Source organism: Triturus cristatus, chromosome 12 (assembly GCF_964204655.1).
Source record: "Triturus cristatus chromosome 12, aTriCri1.1, whole genome shotgun sequence".
In the NCBI taxonomy this organism is placed as follows: Eukaryota; Metazoa; Chordata; class Amphibia; order Caudata; family Salamandridae; genus Triturus; species Triturus cristatus.
This window is the reverse complement of record NC_140595.1, coordinates 767,887,183-767,903,143: the sequence shown is the minus strand read 5'-3', so window position 1 is coordinate 767,903,143 and position 15,961 is coordinate 767,887,183. Positions and strand designations below refer to the sequence as shown.

General features: G+C 42.0%; 1 protein-coding gene across 1 annotated transcript in view; it reads left to right on the top strand.

Annotated features, from left to right (window-relative positions):
• Window positions 1-4,055: 4,055 nt before the first annotated feature.
• LOC146782774 (vomeronasal type-2 receptor 26-like) overlaps window positions 4,056-15,961 on the top strand; it is a 95,645-nt gene continuing 83,739 nt past the window's right edge. Inside the window, exons 1-2 of the mRNA XM_085637245.1 lie at window positions 4,056-4,294; window positions 11,488-11,779. Of these exons, the coding sequence (XP_085493371.1) occupies window positions 4,056-4,294; window positions 11,488-11,779 (531 nt within the window). The remainder of the gene's footprint in view (window positions 4,295-11,487; window positions 11,780-15,961) is intronic.

Genomic DNA, 15,961 nt, shown 5'->3' with positions numbered 1-15,961 from the left:
CGGATGAGGAACTGGCAGTTAATCTTAAAGAGGAGTAATAATACTATTATGCATGTTCCTCTTTTGTTTCCCTTTTTCCAAATCCCTATCATTTTCCACCCCTTCCCTCTCCCCCCCTTTTCCCCCCTCCCTTACCCCACAAACAAGGTGAATATGACCTTTTGAAGAAGCTGTAGTAACTAACTATGCTTTGCATAACCTTGTTTTATTATGTCGCCCTTACTGTATCTTTTTCCTTTTCTTTCGGTGGACTTGTAAGGACACACTGTATGCTTTATGTTGTGCCTGAAAACTTGTACACTTTTTCCACGTGATCAAGGCTTGGCAGTAAGCCGAAACGTGTCTGGTGGAATAAAACATCTTGTGGATATTTTATGGTGTCGGAGTTCGTGATTACTGAGAGCGCACACATGCTGAGGATTTTGTTGATTAAAGTGCCGGCGCGCCCCGCCGGTGCGTGCGCCACTACCTCACGGGTCCCGGGCAGTCGGAAGGAGCAACGAGTTGGAAGGATATATATATATATATATATATATATATATATATATATATATATATTCACTGAAAAAACCATAGGTTTCACACACGTTATAGTTACGAATTAGCATTTAAAAAACCTTGCAAATTCACTTAAAAAACCATAGGTTTCACACATGTTATAGTTAGCTGGACATTTCACTCGTAAAAAACCAATGAAATTCCCCCGTTATAGTTAGTGCAGGCAACTATAACTCACGCGACCGCAATTCTCTGCTGATGACGTCAGATATTACATCACTGTATTTAGACACTTATTTACTCATGTCTGCTTCCATTAATCTTTAGCTATACATATATTACAAATATTTATTTTTCAGAAAGACACATATGTCATCAGTGATGTAATATCTGACGTCATCAGCAGAGGATTGCGGTCGCGTGAGTTATAGTTGCCTGCACTAACTATAACGGGGTAATTTCATTAGTTTTTTACAAGTGAAATATCCAGCTAACTATAACATGTGTGAAACCTATGGTTTTTTAAGTGAATTTGCAAGGTTTTTTAAATACTAATTCGTAACTATAACGTGTGTGAAACCTATGGTTTTTTCAGTGAATTTGTATGGTTTTTTAAATGCTAAGTTATGTATTTATTATTTTTTTTTTTTTACAGGTTTATCACCGTGCGCGCACCGAGCACCCACGGTGCGCAGTGCGTGCCATGCGCGCAAGGTGCGCGCACCCCGCGATTTAAAAAAAAAAAGAAATTTGTTTTTTTACTCCCTTGGGGGTCCTTCTGTGACCCCCTGACTAAGGCTAGGGGGTCAGGAACTGTCCACCCTGCCTCCTTTTCACGTTCTCCACCTTTGTTTTTCACCCCCTCAGACTGCGAGAGCCAAAATGGCGGCCGACACTTCCTGGTTTCGAATGATTCGAATGTTTACCGACATCTAACAACCAATCAGAATTGCGCTCACGCACGGCAGGGTGCGCGCACAGTGCGCGCACGGTGCGCGCGTATAGATATGGATATGGTTTTAAATGCTATTTTCTCAGGAAATACTGAACAGATTTACACGAGACCTTCAAAAGGCACTTCCTTGACCTTATGGCTACCTCTTTGCCAAATTTCACGTAATTCTGTTCAGCCGTTCGGGCTGTACCTTCGACTAAAGGTCCTATGGAAAATGCATGGGGAAAATGCGTTTTGGGACCCCCCTTTTTCTCGGCCCCCGCTTGACGAATCACCCCGAGACTTTCAGGGTAGGAGCTGAACGGAGCGCCCCATTTGTTTTGAAAATTTCACGAGGATTCGTCAACCGGCGCCAAAGTTATTGAAAATAGAATTTTGAGATTTCCTATGGAAACTAGGTTGTAACTATAACTATCTACTGCCGACCGCCAGTAGATAATATATATCACGTTTACTAATTATGTATACACACAATACAGCATTTCTTTCTTTAGGTGGGAATTTATTTTTTGAATTTAAAATTCAGAAAAATAATTTTAATTTAATTTATTTTAATTAGTTAACATTTTATTTCAAAATTAATTTAATAGTGCTGTAGCGTTTTGTGTTTCACATTTAAAGTAAACATAAATTGACTTTATATTAACAAAAATAGGTTGAATATTTATTTTCGAATGAAAAACATTTTCAAAATGTTCCCATTGCTTTACTATAGGGAGACTCCACAGTCAGAGAGGAGATCTTTGACAGAAACATGGCTGACTACGACAACTCTGTCAACCCTGGTATTTTCTCTACATTCAGAGGCCGATTACGATGCGTCATGGAAATGCTCCGACCATTAGTTGGAGCCTTTTCGGTCCACATCTTGGTTTAATTTCTGACAGCTGCATTACAATGCTGGCGGTTGGAAATTAAATCGACCTGTCATTCCAGCTGGCTTCCAATGGGCTCAAGGAGCCCGTTGGCCAGTCAGAGGCCAGCCTGTAATCCCAAAGAGCAGCCTTTTCGCCCTGGGGATTATATTACTTGGTCTCCAGCAGCCTTACAATGTTCCGCTTTACGAGATCGAAAGCCTGTCGCAAAGCGAGTATGGGGGCCCCTAGCAGAGCCCCCTTGCCTCTGCGCTCTCCGGTTGGGGGCTCCTATGGTGCCCTGCTGTTCATCCCTGCACCCTGTGGCAGGCACCCTGAGGTTAACAACAAGAAATTTAAGATTGGGGGTCCAAGGGAAACATATTTAAAGACCCACAGGTTTTTAATCCCTTAATATCCACTTAGAAGTAACAACACAAAATAAACCTTGGGTCTATACGAAAAGAGCACTGTAAAGAATAATAAAGCAAGTTATAATCTCAAAAATTAAAGACAAATCCCATCAGACGCCGAAGTAGCATATATCATCATTTGGGATTCATTAACAGTTGCAATGACCTCCAACAAGTCAGGGCTGCACAATACTCACCAGTCTATCAAAGATGAAGTCTATGCTAGAGTATTTCTTTCATAACATGAATCCTTGTGATATAACAATGCAAATGTAATTGGTGGTGATGGATACAGTGCAGGTGAAAAAAGTGCAATTGTTAAAATTATCTACCGGGACAGAAACACCCTGAGGTACCTGTCACACGGTGCAGGGATGAGCACAGACTCCCATTCCTCTATGGGAGCTTGTTTTATGGCTTGTTTTATGGCCCTGACACGAGCTCCCATGAAGGAATCAGAGTATATGACCGAAAAGTGTTCGGTCACATCATGACCGGAGGTCGGTCGGTCCTATTTCTGAGACTGTGTCCGTCATCGTAAGAGGCCCCTCAGTCTCAAAATCGGTTGACTAAATGATCACAGGTCAAAGAAATTATGTGTGTGCAATAGTGACAGAACAGATTACAGACTCTGGGGGCTAATGCTGATTATCTGCTTGTCACCTCCCAGGCCACCAGTTCATGTCACGACTCCAGTTTGCTCAGTGAACACCTCTTCACAAACATCCAAGATTTCATGCTATTAAACACAATTACCACCATCCTCTGTGGACCCTCCAGTCTCTCTTGGAAGCACTGGAGGGTATAAAAGAGCGCAAGGCACCTTATAGAGAAACACAGTACCACAGTGAGGCAGAGCAGCTACACAGGATTAGGAAAATACCTTCTAGACTGTAGACATTTTAAGGGTGTGACAGCTCTGTATTGATAGCATGCAGCTTCCATATGACAGCCCCCCCACTGAAGAAAATATTATTTCTGCTACTAATCGATAAATACACATAAACTTACATATAAATACACTCATCCTAATACTAACCTATACACAGACAAAGGCATCCACTCACATACTTTTTATACTACCATACATTTGTGTTCATTTGTATGGTATAATTGCCTCTCGTTTGGTAATAAAATGGTATGAGAACTGCCAGGAGTTGGATGTGATGATGCAGTAACGTGAAATGAGCAGACAAACTGACATAGCAAGATGCAGAACTAGTACCCTCACCTTTAATGCCACAAACACACTTTAACGCAGCAGTGTTTTTTCATAAAAAAGCAATTAACGCAAAAGACAAGACACCTCTTCCCACAGGCAGAGATATGACATCGATGGCCTTCACCAACAGTCTTCTGGGCATTCGCGCAGTCGTGTACCTCCTCTTGTGCTGCTTGATGCCAGTGTCTGCTGCCCACAGCACGGTGCCCGGGTGCCAGCTCAAGAGAGACAACGCGAGTGGATTTTCAAGAAGTGGAGACATCTTGATAGGTGGGATTTTGCGCCTCCACTTTTCTGTGGTGCAGAAAGAGATCACCTTCCAAGAAGAACCCGAGCCAGCCCAGTGCCAGAGGTAAGTCCATTACTACTCACTAGTGAAGGAACTGTTTACATACTTGTTACAACTTAACACCGGAAGCCCTAGAGCCCTCAGTGTTCTGATGAATAGCAAGAGTGACAGCAGCAATGTAAGTTGGTGGTGCATGGACCTAGTACTGTGTATGGTCAGCTGTAGTGAATGTAAAACAGCACTGTGGACGACTGGCTCGAGAACTCAGCCACAATAGCCCTTAGTTATAAAGGCTGCTGATGTAAAAGTCACTTAGGACAGCATGTATGTTAAATCTGCAATTAAATATGCATATGTATTCCTTGGTATTTTTCCTCTGTTATTATTTTTTGATGTCGAGGTGTGATACTCTATCATGTTGTATTTTATTACTATTTAAATATTCCTAGTGTTTCACATTATAAAATGTAATATTTCTGCTTCTCTAATACAATTGAAATAAAGCTAAGAAGACACCCACGCCTCAAGATGGTTCCGTCCAGTTGTACTGTAAGGCTGTATAGTCCATAACTAGTCAGTGCCATTACAACTCATAGCATTACTTCTTTGTTCATAAACCCATTTTATTGGCACTATTTAGTCTGCGAGAATGTGTGTTGCTCGAACACTGCGCTTGCGCAAGAATGCGTCATCTGGTTTGGTCGGTTTGTTTATGTGAAAACATCATCACTTTTCGTGCAGGCAGCCAGTGCACACCTGTGAGGATGTTTGTTAAAGGCAGTAGCACAGTGGCAGCGTTTCTTTCCTACACTGGCGCCTTATTCACGTCGTGTCCTGTATGCTGGGCCTGTATGCTTTCTGCAGGGAATCTATAGCGCAGTGTGAAATCCATAAACTCTGGGGGAACCAGGGGTTAGTGAGGTCTCTATACAGGGTACTCAAATTAGTATATCAGCAAAAATTAAAACATGATATTAATTTAAATAGACAACATTGCTATCACCGGTACGTGCAGAAAGCTGCCACAGGAAGCACGGCTCCAGCTATATGTATGGTTTGATTGCAGGTTATTACCTATTTAGAAGTGGACTCTTGTGTAAGAAAAGCAAGACAAAACAAGAAATGCCAGGCATAATTTTATCATGCAGTCACGTATGCAATATAGCGTGTTGCTGAGGTTTACTGGCTTGTGTTCGAAATAAAATATTTCCCTCCAATGCTTGAAGCTAGCCTTAATAGCAACATAGGGCTAGTTTAAGCACAAGAAATAGAAACAAGCATTGGCAGAGCGAATAGTTACACCTCTGAGAAATCTATAGGTTTTGCTGATGTATTTTTCAACATGTTGCACAGTAGCGTGTAACATGACTTAAAAGAAAAAGAACAAGCATTGGCATAGCCAATAGGTCTCGCTTTTGGGTCCTTATAAGTATTTAGTTATGCAACTGTGGCATGGCTAAACACTTATAAGGTTCCAAAAGCGAGACCCATTGGCTATGCCAATGCTAGTTTTTTGTTTGTTGTGTCTCCATGGGGAGAACATTTTCCACCATGGAGAAACCCCCTCTCTTACAGCATCACAGTGTTGGGGTGTTCCATTCCTTCAACCACCCTGGAAGAAAAGTTACAACAGACCGTTGCTGACGTCAATCTCTACTCTTTAAGAGGGGGGAAGGGGCTGGAAAGGAGTTTGAATGTCAACAAACTCACATGTTATCGGCCGTTCCCGCACTTCAAGGCAAACACGTATAGAAGCGCACACTCCTCACCACCTGCGTGGGATTATCTACTGTGTAAATGTATGCATTCATTCCATACATTTATGCAGAAGTGAAAACATTTACACCTGGACAGCTCTCAGGCACATGTGAAGCCCGCTCTGGCCATGAAAGGCTGCAGATGGCTTTGTGAAGTGGGCTCTGTGTGTGCTGGCTGCAGTAAACATATTGAAACAAGAGTTTAATCTTTACTGAGTGTTTGCCGTGCACAAGGGAGGAAGGGTGCTATGTTTGAGATCCGGGTGTTTTCTGATAACAGCAAGGATGTGATAACAAGCAGGAAGTGGGATAAGGGAGGGGGTGGCAAATGGTGTGCACCTTCGCGGCCGCTTTGATGTTCTCAGTGGCCGCGCGGCTCACTGAGAACATCAAAGCGCCGCGAAATGATCACGCAGGCTGCCAAATGGTGCGCGCGCCCGGCGCACATGCACTGTAGTTGGCGGGCGCACATGCACTGTAGTTGGCGGCCTGAAAGCACTGGTTTGCACTTCCAAATCCCCCTTTTACAAAAGCTCTCGCGAGAGCAGCGCTAAAGCGCTGGCTCAGGCGAGACCTAAAAACCATGACGCTGTCAACACCGGTCGCGTCAAGCTTTTTTAGGTCTCGCATAGCAGGCGCTGCTTGGAAAAAGACCCTTAGCCGTCGATGCAGTTTTTGCCCTAAAACGTGCACACGTTGCATTGCCTTCAATGGCAACGCGTGCACGTCTGGCGATTGCCTTGCGGGAGGGAGCTTGACACCATATGTTTGTAATTAACTTACAAACACATGGTGCCCTTGGCTCGCTCCCGCAAGGGACACGCTATGTGTGCTCTGGCACTGCCCCCCCCCACACCTCCCACTTGTAGTGTGAGGCGCGCGCTTGTTTTTCTTTACTTTCGGTATATTATCGCGGCACCCGCGCTTTACTTTTAATGTTATAAGTAAAGCGCGGGTGCCGCAATTATACCAAAAGCAAAGAAATAAAAAAAACATCTATTTCTTTTCTTTTGGTATAATCGCGGCACCCGCGCTTTACTTATAACTTTAAAAGTAAAGCGCGGGTGCCGCGATTATACCAAAAGTAAAGAAATAGAAACAAACACATATTTCTTTACTTTTGCTATAATCGTGGCACCCGCGCTTTTCTTTGATCAAAAGTAAAGCGTGGGTGCCGCGATTATAGCAAAAGTAAAGAAATAGATGTTTGGTTCTATTTCTTTACTTTTTTTAAAAATGCACTGTAATTTTAAATGTAATCCTTGCTCTGAAGCGAAAGCCAACCCAGGGCAAGCAATCACTTAAAAAATGTACTCTTCGGGGATTGTTGTCAATGAGGCAGAAGAGAAAGTATATGAAGGGCATCTAGTCACCCCAAACATGTACCGTTCTGTGATGGTTATCGCTAAGGCAGAAGAGAAAGCCAACTCAAAACATGCAGTGATCGAAAGATGTATAACCTTTATGTATATACCAGGTCGACATGAAAGCCAATTCAGAACACACGCCAACCCTAAAATGCACGCTCATGTCGTGTTCACACATGGTGCAGAAACAAATAAATCTACCCTGAATATGCAATCATCCTAGAAATGCACTGCCAAGTCATTTTTACTGGGTGCAGAAGAGGGAGCATACCCAGGGCATGCAATCATCTCACCTATATGCTATTCTGTGATGTTTATAGCGGAGATAGAAGAGAGAGCCAGCTCAGAATATGAGTGATTCTAAAAGCATACAGTCCTTTTATGCCTAAAACAGGTCAGGCATGAAAGTTAATCAACAGCAATCCTACCAAAAATACAGAGCAAAGTCATTTTTACACCTGGGAAAGAAGAGAATATATACCCAGAAGCCACAACCACCCAGAAATGTAATGTTCTTTAATTGATACCACTGTCGCTGAAGAGAATATCTATGCACAACATCAAATCACTCTAAAAATGTACTGTAGAGTCCTGCTATATTTACATCTCCACAGAAAATACAATTTACCCCAAGCAAGCAATCACTTCTACAAGCATTAGCATAGCCAATAGGTCTAGCTTTTGGGACCTTATGAGTATTTATTTATGCAGCACAATATCCTTGGTGCAACAACATCAACTGTTGCATGGCTAAACAATTATAAGATCCCAAAAGCAAGACCTATTGGCTATGCCAATACTTGTTTAACTTTAAGCCAAGTTAGACAACACAGCAGCTCAGGATGCTGAGCAACAGTATAAAAATACATTGACAAAACCAATAGATTTCGCCGAGGTAAACGCTAATATCTTCACCAGTGCTGTTTTTAGGTCTCGGCTAGACCACGCATGTGCTGTCTCGAAGTAACGTCTTGTGTTATATCTGTGGGCTTACAGGCCCCCATGTCCTATCTATGGAAACATTCTGCATTGCCCTCATTTTCTTTGATGCCATTCATCATTGCATGCAGACTTCATGCCCTCTTCTTGTGTTTGGCGCTCCCATTGCACATGGGCCAAGTATATGTCTCCTTACACTGCTCCCAGCTTGCAGAGCTATTTTTTTCTTTGTTTTTAAGCACTCCATAGGAGTTCTTGTGTTTTCAAACTGTCTCCTTTGTACACATACATACATACCACAAAAATGAATGCACATATACATAAACAAATGCATTTCTTAAAAAGTTGTTGAAACACTTGCTAATTTTTTTTGCACGATCCAATGGTATTGAAGCACTCTGAGTGCTTTAAGTGCTCACCAGTTACATTACACATTCATTTTTGTCCCTGATTCTGCTTCAATAAAAGTTTTATTTTCCCCTTTGATGCTTGCTCATCTCCCCGTCCCTTCCAGCTTCCCTGCTTGACCCGTCGTCGCTGCTGCTTTCTTTTTTAGCAGAATCTGATGGTTTTGGAGCGCTTGTTCCATCCTTCCTCTTGCCATAGTGCTATCACCAGACAATGGTATTCAAGCTCTTTCAGTGCTCACCAGTTACATTATACAATCATGCATTGTGTCCTAGGCGGGGGAATCATAAGGGATTTGCCCAGAATCACAAACTGTTCAGCCAGTTCCCGTGTCAGAAGCTTTGGCCGTTACACCACATCTTTGCTTCACTTCAGAGCTCCTCAACTGTTTCTCACTGTCCCTTCCACATTTTTTCAGCAGGACCGTGTCAACACCGAACAAACATTGGCAAAGGCAATAGATCTCGGCAATGCCCGAGCTATTAACCTTGTCAATGTGCATGTCTTTTAGGCATGTTGTCTAGCAGCGCATCTGCTGTTAATCATAGCTGAAAGTAACTGAAAAAAGTGCTATGATGCAGCCAGCACAGTCCACGTAATAGCGATTTTTTGTATTAGTAGGGGCTGGATAATTACTCAACATAGCTGGGTAAGAGACTCAGTGTTGGTTCAACATCCTGTGATTCTGGGCATTCAGTAACTTTGAGGCATGCTGAATATCAGACATGCTGCTAGACAAGATGGCAACATTCACGCTGACAATGCGAATGGAATAGCTCTGGTATTTGTGTGACGCTTGGAGTTTTCACAAACCCTATAACTTCAGTGATGTAACATCGATGGCAGCATTCTGTCTCTGAAAATTGTTACAGCACATCTGTTGGAGTGTGCCATTAGTAGCCATTCAGAGCCAGAAAATACGGTAGACACCCACACGTGCACTAGTAAAGATCAGAATTGTGTCTTATCTTTGGAAATATGACACAATTGTGCTCTCTCCCATTCACACACTTCAATTGCTTTGTTGCATTGCATCAAATTTTAGTAAATATGCAATTCTAGGATTTTTCCGACTTCAGAGAGAGGTGGCCAAAATATTTTAGGAAGTAAGCCTTTTCCATCTATCCACCTAGGATCTGGAACAACATCCCCAAGTCCATCAGGATCGAGCTAACGCTACTTCAATTTAAGAACGTATTGAAGGCACTCCTCTCTAAAGAACACTACATCACAATGCATTAACCATCCACAACACAGCTACCGCTCATACCACTCTTGACTTTATGCTTGTCTTTGACCCAGTAAAGTGCTTTACTACTTTTTGGCTAGGTTTACCCCATAGAAATACCCTATACGTAGATACATAAATACACACTTTGAAGATAATATACTACAATAATGGTAATAGGGGCATGTAATATCTAGCCTTAGCCATATTGTACATACAGCAATAATATGTTTTAAACAGTACATATCTGGAGCCATGCTGAACAGTGAGCTAAGTGAACACAGAAGGCTTGGGTCTGTGCACTATCTGGACTAGACCACTCTTACTAACCGACACGGTGTCCAGATAGGTCGTTTTTTTTATTACAGTGAGCTAAAGCATAGAGCACAAAAGTATTCTGGTGATTTAAGGCTTATAAAATCAGAGATACAATCTGGTTCAAAGTGGGGCTCCACAAGGGTAAATCTGAGTTGTGTGTGCGATTAATATATGTAGATGAGGATGATAGGGTCACCCCAGAAAATCTACTGTGAAAAGATATAGTTAACGGGTTAGATACATGGAAGTTGGTGAGATCTATAACAGTAATCATCAATGGGAGTTTGTTGCATACATACTTGACACAGTGCCCCTAGGTTAAGCTTGATTGCTTTTGTGCTAAGCTACCAGAAAGTTAAGCACAGGTTAATTTAGTGAGTTTTGTAATTCACCCTGGCAAGGATTGTGGTTGTTGCTTGAGAAGGGTATCACCCCCTTCAACCAATAAACCAATTTCTTACACCTGTCCACACTCTGTGGCTATGGCAAAAATCGGCCTCAGAGCAGGGCATACAAAACAGGCAGAGCCCGACCGGTTGCAGAAGTGGGAGCTTGGCTGATCCTCTAATTGTTGTCCACTCGGATCAACTCACACCGCACAGAATCCTCAGGGAATAGCCTTGAGACAAGCCCTCTTGATCAGTCGCAAAGTCGATCACTGAAAACCAGGTATGGGGATCCCACCATCCATGCAATCTTTGCTGTGAGGCTCTGCACTGAAGCCAGTAGTTTGGGGGTAGATACTGAAGATAATTATCAGATAGAAGGGAACTCTGTACCAGAGCCCTCTGCTTACAATTTTGCCTTGATGATGTCCTTAGCCATTCCCTTAACTGCTTCACTAAAAAGATAGCTTCTGAGGGTGCTACTGTCTACAGATGGAGAGTAGGCACCATGGGCCAAATACAAAAGAGAGCATCATGCATGAATCAGCATGACAATCTATCAATTAGAGTAACCAGTGAGGGCAAGTTTTTTTGGTTGTGAAAAAAATATGACAGCTCCTTTTGTCTATGGTAAATAACATACATTCAAGAAAAATTGTGAGCAAAGTTCTGTATGCTGCTGGAGCAGAATGAACAGTAATCATCCTTACCAGGCTGCTTTACTCTATGATATATATTGATATTGTAAACAAGGCTATGGTATTGGAGTTACAAATTATTTCAACAATGGCCTTTTCTTTGGTAAGTTGGCATTTCACATTTGCTAGTAAACACATGCCTCTGCATATTCCAGGTTTGGACTCCAGTATTACCAGATGGTGCAGGCTATGCTGTTTGCTATTGAAGAGATTAACAGCAACCCAAACCTTTTACCCAACATTACCCTGGGATTCAAGATGTATGACACCTGTGCGATGATCCAGCGATCACTTAAAGGGTCTCTATGGATTCTATCAGGACAAGAGGAATCGATTCCAAACTTTCAGTGCCGGGGGAGTTCACCACCCGCAGTTATCATTGGAGAGTCCAGTTCCACACACTCAATTAGTGTTGCTCACATACTGGGTCTATACAGATATCCACAGGTAAGACATTGACATTATTACACATCATTTAAACTGATTCATTATGGAGTGCAGTTATATCTTAACAATAGTAGTGCTTCTATGGAAAAAGAACAGGGTATACGATACACTAATTTTCAAGACATGATTAAACAATGAGATTCTGAGGTCCAGGTGGCTCAACGTTCTAATCCTAGAACACGTAGAGCACATAGATGCAAGAAACATATTCTATTTGTGCTTGTTCCACACTCTGGGTCCTGAGGCAGAAACATGAATTCTGTACAGCGTGTAGCAGACAGAGACACACTATGCATGCTTTGAGGCCTTTAGTAAACACACAAATGTAGTAGCAGCCCTGCATGTCCTGTATCACTGCAAGAAAATACACTGGCATGCATAATTAGCTGCTCCTATTCATTGCTCGTGGTGCTTTGCTCTCACTGCACCATGTGAAATGCTTGCACTAGTCTTATTGACCACATCTTTTAGTGTGCCCCAGGCAGTGTGAGCAAAGTCCAGAAAAGAGGTGACTGTGGTTTCCCTGGAAACAGCACTGGGCCCAGGTTTTACAATGTATCTCTTTCTTGCAATCTGGTCCTCTGTGCTGTGTCGTGCAGTGCACTGCAGGATGTCAGGAGCATGCTATATCTAGTACAGACAGGATGGTGCTGTGCAACCCCAGAAAGATCACTGTGGCTTACAAGCAACACACAGCTGGTCCTCTGAGCAGCATGGAGGACTCAGAAAGTCAGCTTGCTAAGAGGACCAGTTTGGAGGTGAGCACTGCACCCAGGACCAGAGTCTTGCCAAGTACCCAGCGAGGCACTGGCAAGTTCGAGGCACTCGGAGCTCTGCTCAGTCCTCTCTCCAGGTCTGGTGAAACTTTCTGACTGAGAAGAGCAATCATGCAGCAGACGTTTGGCTGGGGCTCCCAAACAGCAGCAGGCACTCAGTTAGCCAGTGCAGTTTAACATTGACTGCAACCCATTGAGGGAATCCATTTCAGCAATGCAGGCCGAGTCCCTGTTTACATTGCACCCTTTGATCCTGTGTTTCTGTAGTTTGTTGCATATTGTGAACTGAGTCTGGATAAGTTGAGGTTATTGACTAGTTAGGAAGACGGGGCACAACTGAGAGCTCTGGAGTTGACGTTGAAAGCAATTATAGTTTCTCACTGTGGCAGTGGGTGGTGAAGGTGTTCAGACTTCATCCTCATCCAGTCCTTGGCCTCTCTGCAGAGAACACAGATCGATGGTCATATATGTGCTTATTAATCATAATTAATATTTTACATTACAATGTTTAAAACAGTTACACAGGTGTCAAACATATACAGAGCAAAGGAAAACAAAATGGTGTGTTTACAGGTGAGAAGAAAGTATGGGTGTGAATGTGGTGAAAGATGCATAATACAAGTAAGTACGAAAGGAGAGAGTGAAATGACAATGATGAGGAAGAAGGAGATGATGTGATATATATGAAGAATGAAGATGTCAGAAAGATGTGAGTAAAAGGAAGTGAAGGGATAACAGTTAGAGACAGCATTGGAAAGGTGTGTGAAGGGGAGAATTTTAGTGATTGACACACCATGAAGACTAATAATAAATCCACAAACCTTACTAATGATAAATTCACAGTCTAAAATGTTCAGAGTTTAAAAATGTTCAATTCTATTTATACACAATAAAATTATTTTTGCTCATTTACTGCTAACAGACAATGACAACAGAAATAGGTTGGTCTTGTTCATTGTATGTTATATGGATGTTACTTGTTGTTCATTGTATTATTTGTCTGGATGCAATAACATAAAATTCCCAGGGAGTCACACAAGGTCTGGCAATCACTTGGATTGATATTTTCCCTGTATGCTGCAGACTGGGAGGCTGCATTCAAAGCAGGATGGCTGCAATGACCCACTTACCCTCCCCCCATGTGGGGTTGGTTTGTATAGTTTTTTCAGGGCTGCTTTTGGTTTCCAATTGTTCACTTACAGCAAACTTTCTAAATGTTATGTCGTGACCATGCAAAGCACAGGCAAGATAAAGACCTGAAACACACAATATGTAGCCACCCAATCTGTATAAAGTGCTTCAGTGCGTACAGCCATCCTTGGCGTGACGGTCTTCCTTTTGGCATGTTGGGTGTAGGTGACAGTGTACCGGATCACATTGTCCAGAAAGACATTAAGCACACCTCAGGTCCCCTCATTGAGTGCCACCTCTAGACATGATCTTCCCTCGCTCAGAACAGAACTGAGACAATGAAGGGCACATAAACAAAAAAACACTTACTATTAGCAGTCACAAAATTGGAGCAATGTATAGGGCCAGAGGAGTTGTGTCTCGACCCCACACCTTCTGACTTACATCTGATGAAGCAGAACATCAGGACAGCAGCATTGTTCCGCACGAAAGCCCCTTTCAGGGCACTATGCACCATTTGTGTTCAAATAGTACAGTTCCCCAGCTGCTGAGAAAGTGCATGAGCTACATACTCCGGGATCCTGGCTACTTCTACCTACCACATAAATTACAACTTATGTGACCTAACTTTCCACTCCCTTTCATTGGGCTAGCTCTATTTGCAGTGAATAAAGGCAAAAAACAAAGGCATGATCATGATCATTCTGAGGTAAAATCAGAAGTGCAAAAAAGAAAAACAACTAGACAGCAAGCCATCTACATCTATGCATCCAGGAGCTGGAGGGACATTCCCGTATCTATCAGAACTGCCCGAACCCTGCTCCAATTTAGGAAAGAGCTGAAGACGCATCTCTTTTAATAGCTGTACGCCCTGATGAATTAACAGTCCTCTTTTACTCTAAGAACCTAGCAACCCCTTCAATTACACATTGATAGTGTCCTTGTCTTTAACTGCTTGGAGCGAAGATAGGGTGAGGTAGGTAAGCAAAGGTTAATTTATGGTGTGCATCTGACTTACCCTGACATGGATTGTGATTCCTGCTTTGATAGGGTGCATATCTCTGCCAACCAGAACCCAGCTTCTAACAGAAGACATGCTAATTGACCATTAGAAATCACAATCCTTCTTGAAGTAGCAAGGAAGTCCAAAAAATAAAGTAAGCTTCATTTTTAAAGTTTCAGAACTACTATATGAACAACTAAAAGACACATTTATGGCCACATGATTATGTAAACCAATAAACATATACTATAGAAATACAATATATAAAGATAAATAAATCACATTAAATCTGTTTGACACTCACTAGTTATAGTTAGAATTCCCAAAGATAGAAATTCCTTGGATATTTGCTCACTAATAACTTTCGACCCATTTAATGAATTACCAGAAAAATTTCCAGACTTTGGCATTTTCTACATTTTGAAACAATGTACATTTTTGTGGTGAATCCTTACAAGGGGGAAAAGATAAAAAGGGAACACAAAACACGTTTTTCCACCAATGCATTTTCCATAGAGTATTGTGTTTGACGTAGCTTGAAAATGGCTCAATGGATTTATAATATTTTTTTCAGGATTATACATTATGTTGCAGAGATTAGGCTTTTTGGGTACTGCAGTTAAGTAGGGTAAGTATGTTTAAGTTATAAGGTACTTAAAATTAGTGATATCTGTCACCGTAGTACTTTTGTGGAATTTCACAAAATTTTGTGAAACTTCCATGATACATGGCTGAAAAATTATTTAAAAATAAAGAAAAACATTGAAATAGATTTCCCTACCTAGTACGACTTTAATAAAATGGTAATTGATAGGGACTTACTCCTTACCTATATCTAAGGCCCTAAACATTGAACACAGCCAAAGTGTGATAAAAACAATGTGGCTGCCTCTTCATTCTCTACTAACAGCCAATACTCAAATATATACTGGCTTGTCATTGCCGTATACCAAAGTATACTGCAAAGTTATCAAGGTATAACACGGCCCAATATATACCTAGGATCTCTTGCAGATTGCAGAACTCTGGCATGGTGTTGCATGGGCATAGCCATACTTAAGTCAAATTTACAAAGCAACTCGGGCCACGATGGATGCCCCTACATTGATTGGTAAATCTGGAGAAATGCAAGGCAGTGCAATTGGCTGTTTTGCATTACTCTGCATGCCATAATATACACTGTTGCTAAATTTCACACACATCCAAATGCCACACTACTGTAGCCACTCCATTATATGCTATTTCACTCTACACCTCTCCTGTGTAACAGAC